The sequence below is a fragment of the Nyctibius grandis genome, chromosome 2, assembly GCF_013368605.1.
Source record: "Nyctibius grandis isolate bNycGra1 chromosome 2, bNycGra1.pri, whole genome shotgun sequence".
In the NCBI taxonomy this organism is placed as follows: domain Eukaryota; kingdom Metazoa; phylum Chordata; class Aves; order Nyctibiiformes; family Nyctibiidae; genus Nyctibius; species Nyctibius grandis.
This window is the reverse complement of record NC_090659.1, coordinates 31957570-31972541: the sequence shown is the minus strand read 5'-3', so window position 1 is coordinate 31972541 and position 14972 is coordinate 31957570. Positions and strand designations below refer to the sequence as shown.

Sequence of the window (14972 nt, the reverse complement as noted above, 5' to 3'; positions counted from 1 at the left end):
CATTGTTAGGACTACTGCCAACAAGTCTCTCTGCCACTCAGCAGAAAAGTCTGAACACTAGTGTGCATATTAACAAATTCTCAGTGGTGATTAAGTTGTTTTAATTAGAGTCTGTTGAATTTTTTTTAGTCCTTACCCAAGATTTATTGTCTGCCACTAACCTCTATTTAAATGATTTATCATCCTGCTTTGTGCTTTTGTGGAAAGAGATTTCTTTGTCAGGCAACCTTGAAAGTAAACTATTGTAAGTTCATACGCTGTTTACAGAGAAAGAGGGAAACATATATTTATGTTACAGACATGTTAGATAAGCTCAGAAGCTATTGTAAACTCACAGAACATTTACACACACACAGTAAATATTCTCCATATGTATATGTTTATATTTGCTATATGTGTGTATATGCATGTTTGCGTACACATAAAAGCATCAACTTAACATAAAGACTAAGCCTGTTCTATTGTGGTCTGAACTGGTCTGAAGTCTGGACTGGTAGTGAAGAGCACTTTACTTACATACTTTTTGTTCTTTGGAATTTTGGGGAGCTCCTCAGGGCACCACAATCCTACACAGTTACATGAGCATCGAAGAGTATCCCCCTAGAAATGTTTGGCTACCTCTCCAAAGGTAGGGTAGGTACAAGACAACAAGAGTCCCCCCTGCTCCTTACCTGAGTGTAGGAGCTGTGGTTATCCTTTGCGCAAGGTGGCAGCAAAAGAAAGCTCTTCAAACTCATTCTTCTCTCACCTGCACACCTCCCATTAAGGAGAGCAACTGCTTCAACTTTATTAATTGTGTTTAAAAAACACCTCTTATTGCTAGTGGCTAACATATATGGGAACAATACATAGAGTTACTGATATATTTTACTTCGGGAACACTGTCACACTTCTCTCTCTTCATTTTTTACCAATATTCCCCAGGGAAAAGGCTAGAAAACTGCACGCAGAGAAAGGAAAACCACGAAACAAATCCCCCTTAAATCATTGATTTTCCCCTTCTGATTTTATTTTTAAAAAAAAAAAAGGAATTTTTTTTCAACAAAGCACAACTGCTTTGGGAGAAAGGAGCAAGTCCAAGACACACACAAAAAAAGAATGTGTAACTCATTGCTTAATTGAGACATCTTCACGCTACTCACAAATTCTGATGGATGCATCAGTGGTACACCACGTTTCAGTATCATAATTTTGTATTTCTATAGGAATAAGTAGTCTGAAGAATCTGGCTATGGAAATCCCAGCTAGCAACTACCTAGATGAAAACCAATGTAAAGTGTGGAGTCCATACCAGTAGTTCTCCTGACCCTATTCAGCATTAGCTGTTTGGATATTTTTAGAGGTGTTTTTGTTTGCTTGTTGTTTTGGGGAATAAAGTTATTCTCCTGAAGCCAAACAGGTGCTGAATGGAATGTTTTACTGCAAGTATTTGAGTTGGCCAAGATACTTTAAGGTTCATTAAGCCTCAAAATATTCCTAACACATCTTCCCCATATGGAAGAAGACCTTAGGTGAATATTTTCTTTAATATTCTTTATAGACTTCAACACTGTTAAAGTCAATAGCAGTAGTTCACTGACTGCAGTAAGCCTTTGATAGAGCCAGTATTTGAACTAGGAGCAGAACTGTGGCCACAGTAGCCTATTCTAATATTACTGAAGTACGCAAAGTAAATGGCTTGCTCATTCCCCCTTTCGGTATGCTGACTATGTTTAAAATGTAAACCTAGACGGCTGCTTATTTTGAAAAAGCAGGGATTGCTCACCCTGAAAGTACAATATAGTGTGATCTTTATTCAGAGACATGGTAAAAGAATTGGCCAGTCACCTTTCGATATGAACATTCTCTGCACCTTAAAGCTTGTTTTGAAGACTGTAATCTTATTCCAAAAACACTGTGTTTAATAAAAATTAATTTCAGAACTTGAAGAATACTTTATTATGGAATACAAAAATACTATCTATGTAAAAACAATAAGTTAGTTTATTTACAGTACTTTACACTATTCTGCTCTAGGGCTTCCTTTGAATTTGACTTATTTTCATTACTTCACATGCCTTTATAATTTTGCACAAAGCATTTCCAAAAGCATGTCATCCATGTTCACTGCTCCAATGATGGGCCTAAAGAATAATTCAGCAATCATATTAGCATTAATAGATCTTAACAGGCATAGAACAACATTCAGCTTGGCAAATCTGGCTTCATCACCACTGTGAATGAGTCTGACATGTTCATTTAGAGCTTGTTGTGCTTCCCTCTGCAGTCCTTCAATGTACTGTGTACACTGCAGTCCAGGTAGATCTGAAAAGAAAAATAAATTCTTTTGTTTACACAGGTTTCGTTTATAAAACAATAGTCTTCTACACAACAACTACTAAGAGCTTATAGACTGTATTTATCATTCAAGGAATGAAACAAATGAAATTGCTAGAGGACTTCTCGTATGCAGAATCATCATGTCAAATTTTATAGGGCAGTTCAAAATTTTATCACGTTGGTGTTCTGGACATTCAATACTCTTCGTCACTACACAAACTTGAAATAAAACGTTTGCCAACATTCACTTAAGTGTTAAATAAATTAGCTGATAAAACAAAAACTTTGACTGAAGAATGCTCTCCAAAACACCTTTAGAGTGGCAAATGCAATCTGTAAACAGCGGGGAAGACAATAAAAATAACTTGTTAACTTCTTCACTTCTACGAAATGCATTATTCACATTTAAGGCATCTTTTGACAACTGTTTCTGAGTAGCTCCAGATTACAAGTGGCAAGAAGCATTAACTCCAGCGTATGACAGAAAGTTTCCCGGTGAACCTCAGTAAGGACACTGAAGGACGGAGAGTGCAGAATTTCCCCTTGTCAGTCTAACAGTTTGACAGCGGGAGCGCAGGAAGGGCAATGTCCCGCTTTCACAGGGCGGTGCCATACTTAGGCTGCGCCGTATCCAACCTGCCAGCTACCTTTCAGGTAAGCCACCGACACGACAGTCACTTGGTAGAGCTGCATCTATGGAAGTCTCCACAAAGATGGCAAAAAAACCACCGTCATAAATGCTACACACAAAGCCGAAACTGCACTTTGCTCCTGGAAGCCCTGAGCCTTCTTTCCACAGCGTGCAAACCCCCCCGGGGAGAGCACCCTGGGACTCGGCACCCGGCGGCGGCGGGGAGGGACCCCCCCGCTCCAGCCGCCTCCCTCCGAGCGCCCCGCTCGGAACCGAACAGGGAACTGCTGCCGACCCCCAACTTTCCCTAAGCGATGGCCTCGGGTTTGTTTTGTTCGCTGAAAGCCTCTGTGGAAGGCGCCAGCGGCCGGGACCCCCGATCTAGCCGCAGCCGGATCCCCTCCATCCGGTAACGGGAGGCGAGGCGGCCATTCAAGGCTCCCTGCCTGACAGACGGGGCCCTGAGGAGGGGACAGCGGGGTGAAATCTTGCTCCGCGTCCCCCTCCTCCGCCACTTCTTTCCCCCTGAGGAAAAGCCCCGGGTCCGCCCCACTTCGCTGGCGATACCGGCGGCCTCTCCCCGTTAGCCCGCTCCCTGCCCGCCCCCCGGTACCCCGTGAGGGAGAGAACCCCGCCGCCGCGCCCGGTCACTCACCCGGGTTGAAGAGCACCGTCCCCTTGAGGTAAGCGTACTCTTTGGTGCTGATATCCAGGCTCCAGCACTTGGCCAGGAAGCCCTTGATAGCCTGAATCTCGCCGGCCGAGGGCAGGGGCGGCTCGCCACCGCCGCCGGGGCCGTGGTGCGGCCGGGCCGGCGCCGGTCCCCGCGGCGGGGGCTGCTCGCCCCGCCGCCGGGTAGTGAGGATCCTCTGCAGCATGCTGGGCTCCGCGCTCTCCACCGTCTCCAAGTCCACCCGGTCCTGCGCCAGCCCCAGCACCAGCAGGGGCGCCCAGCAGCTGCGGACCAGCAGGAGCTGCTCCTCCAGGGGCAGCTCCTGGAAGCAGGGCACGTTCTGGACGAAGCGCAGCGTCTTCACCAGCACGGCCGAGGCCGCCTTGCATGCCACCTGCGGGCTCCTCAAGGCCACCCGCCGCCGCGACCCGCACGGGCAGCCGCGGGACGCCTGCCCCCGCCTCGGCCCCTGCCCCGCCGGCGACGCCGCCCTCCTCCTCGCTTCCGGAGGATGTTGTAGAGGATGCTGCTGTGCCGCCCTGCTGTCCCGCGCAGCACCGGCACCGCTCCGCGCACGCCATGGCACCAGGCGGTACGGCAGCCGGGGGTACGGCACCCAGGGGCCGCGCCGGCCGGGCTGAGCCGCCTGCGAGGCTCGGCGGGGCGGCGGCTGTCCCTGCCGCCTCGGCCCGCCGGGAGACGCGCACTGCTCGCCCTCTGCCCGGCTCTTAACTTATAACCGCCGGGGGAGAGGGGGGGTGGGGGGGGTGTGCGTGTGCGTGCAGCCGCAGGCGCTGTACCAGCAGTTCAAAGGGGCAGACACTCTTTACTGTCTGGAAAAGAGTGGGGGGGGGGGGGGGGGGGAAAGGAGGAAAAAAACCCCCACCCTCCTCCTTTCCTGAGACACCGGTACCTAGAGGGGGCCGGCGAGCCGGCCGCCCTTGCGTATAGGCTACGGCGTGATGAGTGGCCAGACGCCCCCTTCCTCGGCCAGTGCGGGGCCACGGGACGGCCTTTCTTTTCCCCGCTTTCCGGGCCCTCGGCCCCGGTTTATATTACGCCGGGCTTCTTTGGGCAGGGCAGGGCGGGACGAGGAAGGCAGCTCACGCCGCTGTCTCGTTTGACCCCCGCCATGGGCCGCCACCCTGCGGGGCCGCTCCCGCCGCCGCCCCCGAGGGCCCCGCGGGGTCTCGTCGCGATATGGCGGCCTGGCGAGCGGCCCCGCTGCTCTCCCAACGTGTAGCCGAGCGGTCTGGGGCAGGAGAGGGAAGAGGTGTATGAGGGGAGGGATGCGGAATTGGTGCAAATAATAAAATTCCCATGAGGGGAAAAAGGAGATGCCACTGATGATACCAAGGGCTTTTGCATGTGCCTGTCCTAAGGAGCGATACCCCATGTACCTAATTGACACCTCTGCTGCTGTGTGGGGAGGGAGCCCCCTGCCCAAACTAGGGTGGCTCTGTGAGGCTGGGGTGCAAACAAGGCTCTGCCAGGGTGCCCTGGGGCTGACACCCCTGCAGCAGCATCCCCTATGAAACCATCCCCCATGAATAATTCCCTTCCTCTGCTTTGCAATGCATGGCCCTTCTTCTGATCTCACGTTGTTCCATCCATCAGTTTAAAACATTTCCATTTTCCTTTCAGGCTCTGCTTGTCCTGAAGTGAATCTTTCCTCCTAGACTTAGATACCCACTTTTCTGAGGCCCATCTCCTCCGAGTGGCATATAGACTCCAAAGCAAGGAAATAATCCTTCCAGGCCTTGATGTTTACACAGGAGGGATAGGGGAATAGTGATTGTCCAAATAACTTTAGGCTGGTTCTCAGCAACTTCTTTTCCCTGTGAAGTCAGTCCTACCCTATCAGCTCACGTAGGTATAGAGTCATATAGTCATTTCGAAGTATTTCTTCACAGTTGGACTCAGAAGGGATATTCTTTACAAATGGCACAAAAGGCACTTTCATATAAAGCTATATAAAGCACTGATGGGTTATCTGCATCAAGTAAACATTGTTTTCCAAATGCAGGTTGTCCAAAATCTAGATTATCATACTTTTGGTTTTACTTATGAAATGCATTTTTTTCAACAGACACAAATATGCTGAATCGCTTGTTGGCTTTGCAGTAGTGGAGAACTGTTACATTGCACCAATGAACTGATGTCTACTGTTTGCAGACAGGTTAGTTGGGTCCCTGGAGTAGAAAACACTGCCGTTTCACCAAACGTCATTTAAGAAAAAAAAATGCTCAGAATTCCAAAACAAATTTAATAATATCAAATGTTACTAAATTTTTAATTTGAATAGTATCACTGGTAATTGGAAAACACTGATTTATTTGTCAAGAATATTTCCTTGCCATTCTAGATTGTTTTGTGGTATTCATCAGTGTTTTCTCAACATGTTAGGATTTTAGAAGTTTTCTTTTTAACTTTTTAGTCTTTTGCCACCTTCTTATTTTTTTGGTGTGGTTTTTTTTTTTTTTTGGAGGGAGGTGTCCACTAACTTCAGAGATAAATCTTGCCAAGTTTTAGAAAATGAGCATCCCTAAGCTTTAGTTGGCTTCAGTAGCACTTCTCCCATGAGGTACATATTACTAGTCTGACTGTGGAATCTAACTGTGTTTTTTATGAGTTTGTAACTTGGAAGGTATCTATGGAAAAGCATGGTATGGTTGAGACTCGGATCATTGCCTTTGCAGTTTTTACCTTGGACTCCAATTGTGGGAACATTCTGCTTCTTACGGGAGGATGCTGCTTACACAGGGCCACAGACAAAGGCAATATTTAACTTTTATACCAGATCTACAATGGAAATTTTTCCTGATGTGGTGATATTGGTTGCAGGTGTTTAGTTTTTCAAAGCATTTCTCTTTCAACAAAGTCACAACTGTACATGCAATTCTACTGTCATATAATGATTTTGCTGACACAGTTAATTTTCTAAACCAACTTACACAGGAAGTCTTTGTCTTTGATAGCTACATCAAAATGTCTATCCCATACTGAAACTGAAACTTGGTTTACTATGCAGTGCTAGAAATTACATTACTGTAGTTATAAGTGTGCCTCCTTCTCTCATAACTGCGTGTAAGCACTTATTTCTCTCTTTCTAACTCTTAATGTATCTTAATGTATATGGCATTTTATTCAGGGTAGATCATCTCTTTCCCAGCTAAAACATTAAGAATGTCCTAAAAATATTTATTAGTGTTTTTCATGTTGATATTTAACAATTTGAACAGTCTTTATTTTCAAGTCTGAGTTCTGCCTGAATTTAGCGTTCAAGCTAAATTAAAGGCAACAAAGCTTTCTGTTTAAAACCAAAAAGAAAACAATATCCCCCACAGACAGGTAATTGTGTTTTGATGGAAAATGCAGAAAAACACTTTTAGCAAAAGTGGATGTGTCCAGTTTCTGCTGAAAGATCTAATGTTACATGAGTATTACCAAGCTCCTTGTGGTATAGTCATGAATAGATTTATGTGCTTTCAGACAAAGAATTACTAGTTTGTGGCTTTTTTGGTTGTTTTTGTTTTGTTTTTTTTGTGTGTGTTTTGGTTTGTTGTTTTTTTTTTTTAACTCAGACAAAAGCCTTGGATATGAAGGTGATACAGTGCAGTCTTGGCAGTCTTACTCTTTCATGTTGCTTTTCAGTGTCTCTGTAGCACTCATCTGGTAGCACATTTGGTTCTTTGCCAGAGGGCAAGACTTCAGTTTCACAACAAGACCAAACAAGCATTTGTTTTTATGCCGTAAGTGCTTTAGTTCACTGTTAGCTTGAAAGAGACCTTTTTTTCCAGTGGGGAATTCTGATAGCCTCTAAATACCTACTATTCCTTCCAGTATAAGTGCTGAAAAATAAAATTTGATCTTAAGATCAGATGTAAAACTGAGGCTCAATTTGGTGATTAGCACAAGAGAAGTTAACTTTTTCTCTGGAAAAAAAAAAGGGTTGAATGTGGAATATTATTACAATAATATGATTAGCGAGACGTCTTTTGTAAAAGAGAAATACTAGATTAAAAGAAGGTTTTGGAATGTAAGTGTATTGCTGTCTTTCATATGTTTCTCATTGTGACTGTCCATATGTTAGATTGACCACCATTCATAGTTCCCCTATTTCACTGGATGTTTACTTGAAAATAAGTGGAGATTAAGGGAAAAGTATCACAATGAGCAATGTTCTACCTGTATGCTGTACCCAGTAACCCTGATGGCACTGTTGCCTCCTTCCTTGATGGGCAATGGATTCCTTAGGAGGAGCGTACTGACAGCCTGCTGGTGTTGCCTGAGACAAAGACAGTTGTTGTGCACCCATTCAAGAAATGGTGACCTGAATTTCCAGAGCTTTTGTAGCTGCCCTAAAGCTGTGATTTGACTGTATTACTGTATCCCACCACCAGCTCACCTAGCAGTATGTGTTTGTTCTGGATCAGGTGATGTCTAATCTGGCATAAACTATAATGATGCAAAATCAACCTTTCAAATATCTTAAACAAACCTGAACCTGCAAAAGGGATTTTTTTTTTTTTTTTGGTCAGATCAGTGCTTTGCATCCTGTGGCCATGGCATTTTGGATACAGAAGTAGGAATCCTGAATTTGAATTTGCTGTTATTGGACCATGCACTTCACTGTCATATTTCCACTGGCACATAGCCAGTTTAAGGAGGCCTTCACATACCCCCCAACCTTTTTTTCTGGCATCCAGGTACTAATTCACCTTAGCTAGTGCAACTAGGTTTCGGGAGAGGCAAAATTAGGGGAAGAGAACAACACTGTAACAAGTCGTAAGGCTCGTGATATGACAGAATTCTGCTTGGCTGAATCAGCAAAAAACTAACCCATCAAGAAAAAACATAGTTTTCTGCCAGTTTACTGAACTGAACTCATTCAGCTAGGGATCAGACGAATGCCAGAGAAGGTGGAAATGAGTGGCCTGACCTCCCTCCCAGGAGTGGGAGGAGAAAGGGGAAAGAGCAGGACCACTGCTGCAAGCCATTATTCCACTCAGCCACCATGTGGAACTGCTCCCTCAGGGAGGTGAAACCCTAGAGCTTGAGAGCAGAAAAATTAGGGGTAGGAGAGAGAGGGCTTGTAGCAAACTTTGTTTTTAAATTAATCTTTTAAATACCATCTGAAATTGAGCTGTACTGTTGCTAATGACACTTGGATAAGGGATCAATTAAGTTCATGTTATTGTATTAGAAATGTATTAATTTCCTTTTTATTATTCTTCATACATGAGTTTGAAAGATGCATAAATAATTTATAGGTTGACCCTAAAATCTAAAATCAGTATCTCAAATATTTATGATCTTCAAATAACTTCTGCAGTTCTCTGGCTACATTCTTTGCTTCAATCACAATCCACGAGGTTTCTAAATCTATATGCATTCTGTAGCTGACAGGAAAATCATTTGGAATTCTGTTCTGCTGACGGATGAGGTAGACTACATCTTCAGTTTTGTCAAAATAATCAAGTTACCTTACCCTCTTTAAAGAAAGGATTTTGCTAACCTAAATCATTTCAACAAAACTGGATTAGGGAGTGACCCAGCAGATATGTTGGTACATTAGTGCATTTGCAGTCATTGATCGCCCAAAGTGCAGTGAAAAGTGCTAGCATCTTAATCTATCTCAGCTGCAGCCAGACAACATCCTTGGCTCCTCTGAGATTCAGAGAATTTAAGGCTGGCTGGAGCCATCAGCTCCCCTTGTTTGACTTCCTAAAGGCACTGTTAAACACTGAGATTTTGCTGACTGAAATGCAGCTTCTGCTCATCTCTGTGCCTCTGCAGGAAACCATTCAATCTCGATTTGGAAACTCAGCCCAAGAGATAAAAGCCCACCACTCCAATTTTTTTTATCCCTTTTTTTTATCTCTCTTACTTTATAAAATTAACACTGTGCTACTACTTTCCAGATTCAGTTTATAACTTCTAGGCTCCTGATACACCTTCCCTATTAATTTAATAACACAGGAATTATCCCTGTCAATATTAACTCCTTTTTTAATAAGCAAAACAGATTTTAGATTATAGATAGAGCTTGCAAACTAACACTTTGAAGGTTTTTTTCCCTTAAGACCTATTCCATTGATGTCCTTTGTGGCCATTGCAACACTTTTGCCAGTGTCTAACACCCTTTGAAGTGTGGACTTCAGAACTGCCCAGAGTTTTCCAATTATACTGTTCTCACCAGTGCTAGAAAGAGAGAGACAGTAATTCCCCAACTCACATTCATTACTCTAGGCCTCATACATTAAAAGATCATATTAGCCTTTTTGAGTCATTATTGCATATTGCACCGGGAACTAAGTTAGATGCATTACTATGATTACTTCTCCTCATCACCATTGATCATCATCACCCAAGAATGCCTAGGCATCCTTTGAGTTAGAGATGGAAATATTCTTCTCAATATGTGTGTTTTGTCCATTTAATTTTTAAATTTGTTAAGTCCTTTATTGGTATTGCATAGTGCTGATGTTTTAAATAGTGTGTCATGTGACTCAGGAAAATGCCTTACCAGAAATCTAAAGAATGTTGTATCTGAGTGCTTACTTTTGACTGGACCTAGACAGAGCGGTATATTATCACGTGCTCCATGATCCCCTTGTTCACGTTGTCCAGATCAGGGACTTGACCACAACTTTCTGTACTTTCCTTTTGATTCAGGCACCCAGGGTGCCATGGCCCTAAGTGAGGTGCAGAGGTTCTGCAACATCTTTCCCTCCACCTTTAGGGTTTAGCTGCCTGTGCTCAAAGCCAGCTCAGATATGTGCAGTTGTGTAACCTTAGATCAGAGCTATGTGTGACAAAGCTGTGAGAAGCCTCGTTGGAGGTCTCCCCCACTTTGTTCAGGAGTTGCTTTTATGCTCGGACCCTTACTTCTTGTCTGAGCTATGTTGTAATTATGTGCACGCCTGGCCCTGTACCTTGCTGATCCTGACTTTGACTCCTCTGTCTTGACTTCCTGGCTTGACCTTGGACCTGCTACAGGCTTGCCTGCTGACCACTGGTCTGTGGCTGACCCTGGTCATTGTCACTGGACCTACTCCACTCTACTGTTGAGGGTAAGGTGGGAACGCACACCTTGTCAATGAGGAAACAGCCCCTGTCCGCCTCGTTGTGATCCTCAGCTCCTGGCTCACCTTCCCTTGCACAGAAGGCCTCTCCTCTTGTTTCCTGAAACAAGCTACTTCCCATGGACACCAAAGTGCAGGAATAAGAAGGGAAGAGGAAGAAGCGCTGCATGCTTGGGGTTCACCCAAATCAAGAGCTGGACATTGCTGGTCGAAGAGCTCAGAAGTACTCTTGGCTCTGACAATTTAGGCATTCTCAGAATCAGCTGAACACAGATGCAGTTGGGTAGGTTTGCAGGTGGAGTGTAACTAAGAAATGTAATGACAAGCAGAATTGCAAGCCTATAGTGAAGCACTTGAATTGTTGTAAATCAGCCTTGGTTGGTAAAGAATGAAGGCAAAGCTGCAAACTTCATCCCGCTTTGTACTGGGAATTATGGTGTGGATACTCAAGCAATTTCAGAACCTTAAAGTGATAATCATCAACTGTTAAAAAGGCAGATAAGTATTAGGATACTGTGGATAGTATTGCAAAACTGTTAACATTGATTCAACACTTGCCAATTATTTTTAAAAATACCTTTATGGTGTTGCTAGAACACAGTAACTCACTACAGTAGTCAAATGTTTTTCTTCTTTTACAGTAATTTTCTTTCATTATCTCAAATCCTTTAATTGTTTCACTTCTATGTCTTTTTTTTTAGCTATTATCACCACTTTCATAATACTTCTTGGCAATAGCTCTAGATGTTTTTCCTCAGATGTCCTCTTTCACCTTTCCAGTAGTACATCAATTTTAGTATAATTCCTCTTGCATCTCCAGAGCTGTTAAGATATATTGTATGTCTTCTACTGTGCAGCTTCTAGTATATGTGGTTGTAGATATTATTGCACCGGGCACTTCCATCTCAGATGTGGACCCCAAGCTTTGCACCGATATTACCTTGCAATGCTTACTCTGTGATCTTGCATCATTAGACAACATCATAAGCAGTATTTCTGAGGAAAAAAGTATTAGCCAGGTCAGCAGAATCATGTAGACAGATAATTTCCCTTCTCATTATCACTAGCTGCAAAAACAAGGCAGGAGAAAATGACAGGACTTAGAAGTCTTTGTTTATTCATATGCTATTTACAGGTAAGACTGCATACACCCTCTTTTGTGTACTGTTTGGTATTAATTCAACATTGGGAGTAATGCATTGATACTTTAAAATCTTTTCATTTTGTCATCTTTTTAGGCTTTCAAAAGCTTTGCCTTTTTTAGTTACACTGCAGTATCTTCCTGAAGAATGGTAGATATGTGAATAAGCTGTGGCTTGTTCATGATACTTTTTAATTACAAGGGTTATGTTTTTGAGTGTTTAAGACTGGTCATAGAGTACAGGAGAGAGATCTGTGCCTGGCTGTTGCCTTGTTGTAGCCTACCTAGTTCAGACTTCTTAAACAGTCAATTTAAAGTAGGGCATGCACTGAAGCTATTTGATTCTGTAAACAACTTGTGTTGAAGGGTTAGTACCGAAGTATTGTACTTTCATAAGTGTGCATTTCTTCAGTGTCTCTCTCCCTCATGTCAGACCCTTGTTTGGTCTCTACCCACACAATTGGCTTAGCTGAGCAGTAAGTATGAACTCGCCTAAAGAGCTAGTGGTTTATGCTTCTAGAAGACGGGGCTGATGAAGATGAAAGCAGAGCTGCTTAGCACTAATTCTGTAGTTCCTCTGGATAATGAGTTCAGCATGGTAAAGCAGAAAATGCTTTCGTTATTTTTTGTATCAAGGCCAGTTTGTTCATTGTTAAATCTTTGCTACAAGTTCTTGTACCTGCCATCTCACCTGTCTCCTGCAAAAAAACTTTCCAGTGGAGAGTGTTTAACCTTACCATATGTCTATGCTATTGTATTTTCAGAAAGGTTGCAAGTAATTTGCTGGAGAGAAGAGGAAGAAAGTTTATCTAGGCTCCTCGTCATTGAAAAGTTTCATGTAATGCATTGTGTTAGAAAGATGCATGCAGCATTTTGGAAAAAAGAAAAGAAAAAATCATGAGAGTTTGAATCTTCTGACGCTTCATATGTCTGCAGGCTTGAGTGGTTAGGCTTGCATTTTTTAGTTCCACTTCTCAGAACATTCTGAAACCTCTAAATACTGGGACAGTAACACCGAAATCAATAGCATAAATTTTACTTAAAAACCCACATGAATCAAGAATCATATACTATTTCAGAGTTAATTGTTCAATAAGGGTGTCATAGGCAATCAATTTAATAACATTGAGATTGTTCTGCCATAAATACTAGTCAAGCAATAAGGGATTTTCATTTAGAACTAGAAATTAGTGTGTTTCCATGAGAGAATGCCATTTATATTATGTTAACATTTGAATAATGCATGTTATGTGTTATCTTTTTTGGATTCAGTTGGAAGCAAAGATGAAAAAGAGCCTACAGCATTGATGTATATATATATGTGTATATATATATATATACACCTTTCTCATTTCATTTTGGTTCAGGGAACTGAAATAAAAAATAAAATGTTCTTATGATTTAATCATCTTTAAATTAATATTATTGGCTAGTGTTACACTTCTACATTTGGTGAATATCAAGGGTTTGTGGGTTTTTCAGTGACCATGAAAGGAGAAGACAGAGACACTGAATGCTGAATTAAAAGAGAAGGAAGTTTCTTTATCTTTACTGAATCGTCTGCTGAGGGTTTTTTCCTGGATATCTAGGAAAATGCAAAGCATTGAACAGGAAAGTTACTGAGGAAAAAAGTACTGGTCTCCAGTGTCCATACTAGTGGCTTTATTTCAGATGGGCAAGGCACAGTGAAACACGTGCATGTTGTTGCTAGGTGAGGGCACCCATGACGGAGGAGAAATGTGTGAATGAGCAAAAGAATAGGTCACTCCAAAGAAGGATGAAAGGCACTGCCACTGGATGGTGATAGAGTAGCCATAAGATGTACATGTGACATAGAAAATGAAGGACAGTAAGTGGGCATGTTGAGGAGAACTTTAGTGTAGAAATCTGTAAGTGGAAAATTTTGAAGTAATGAGAAATAGAGAAAAGAAAAGGAAAAAGAACTGAAAATACAGTAAAGCTTGCAAGAGGACAGAGACCTTTTAAGGACAGATAGAATGAAGATAGTTGGTCCATAGAATTGGGAAAGATTGATAAATATATTTCCCTTTATTCTTCTTTTGGTAACCTGTTGTTAGGGAGTTAGTTAGTTTGGGTTTGGAAACAGGTTAGGGAGTCGGATTTAGAGAAGGCAGGCATTCCCTATTTTTCCTTGAAACCTGTGGAAACCATACTTCATGTAGCTCTCTCTTTCTAGCGAAATTTCACTACAATGCGACTATTTTGCTATTTCACTAATTTCACTACCATCTCAAGGCATGTCTTTCCAGGTTTTGGCTTTGAAAATGTGGTTGCCTTACAACAGGAAGATTGGGAATTCCTTCTTTCACACCTTCACCATTTATTTTGCTTACCAGTATGCACCATGCAGCCGGTCCAACTCAGAAGGAGAAAAAACCTAAAATGTTGTCATTGACACTTCATTGTCTCTTTCTTGCATCCAGAAACATATTCAGTTTAAATCTTTCACTCTTTTTCAAGGACAAGTTTTCTCCATACACATGTAACACAGTAAATCACATAATTACCTTGGACTTCTAATCTCAGAACTTCAGGAGCATGGCCTGAGAATGAGAAATGAGGACGTTGCTGACTGTAGATGTTAATATCTAAAACTTTTAGCAATTTCATGAGGGATAGTTTGGAGTAAAACAGCCGTGTTTACTTTTATTTGAAAGTACCACTGCTTACTTTTTAATTAGCTATGTTCTGTCCTTACAATAATAGTTCCACATAAAGCATAGAAAACAATCTGATATTTTGTAGCTTCTCCTAAAGAAGACTTGTGTGCTTTTCTTTACCACATGTGACAAGGGTTAGTCCTTTGCACACACAAAACCCAGAAGTTCCCTGGAGACCTCGTTTTCCTCTAAACAGTCTTCTTCCCTTCCACCTCCAAATCCCATAAAAGTTCAGTTCTCATAAAAGTTTCTATGTCATAGCCAGCCTGAATCTTTGCCAGTCTTTTCTGGTAAGCCAAGAGCAGTTCACTTTGAAGCAGGTCAGACTATAACTAAAAATGTGGAAAGAGAAGAGAGAAAAATTACCTTATAACTGAAACTAGGTGAGTGGGTTTTTTTCCAAGGTTTTCCTTACCAAAGGATATGAAGAATCTGATTT

At 42.4% G+C, this 14972-nt stretch overlaps 1 protein-coding gene across 1 annotated transcript; it reads right to left on the bottom strand.

Moving 5' to 3' along the window:
- Window positions 1-2059: 2059 nt before the first annotated feature.
- Window positions 2060-4204, bottom strand: NR0B1 (nuclear receptor subfamily 0 group B member 1). The gene is given in 4 exon segments (XM_068395609.1): window positions 2060-2304; window positions 3606-4125; window positions 4128-4160; window positions 4163-4204. Coding segments are annotated over 4 exon segments (840 nt in total).
- Between the last annotated feature and the right edge of the window lie 10768 nt (window positions 4205-14972).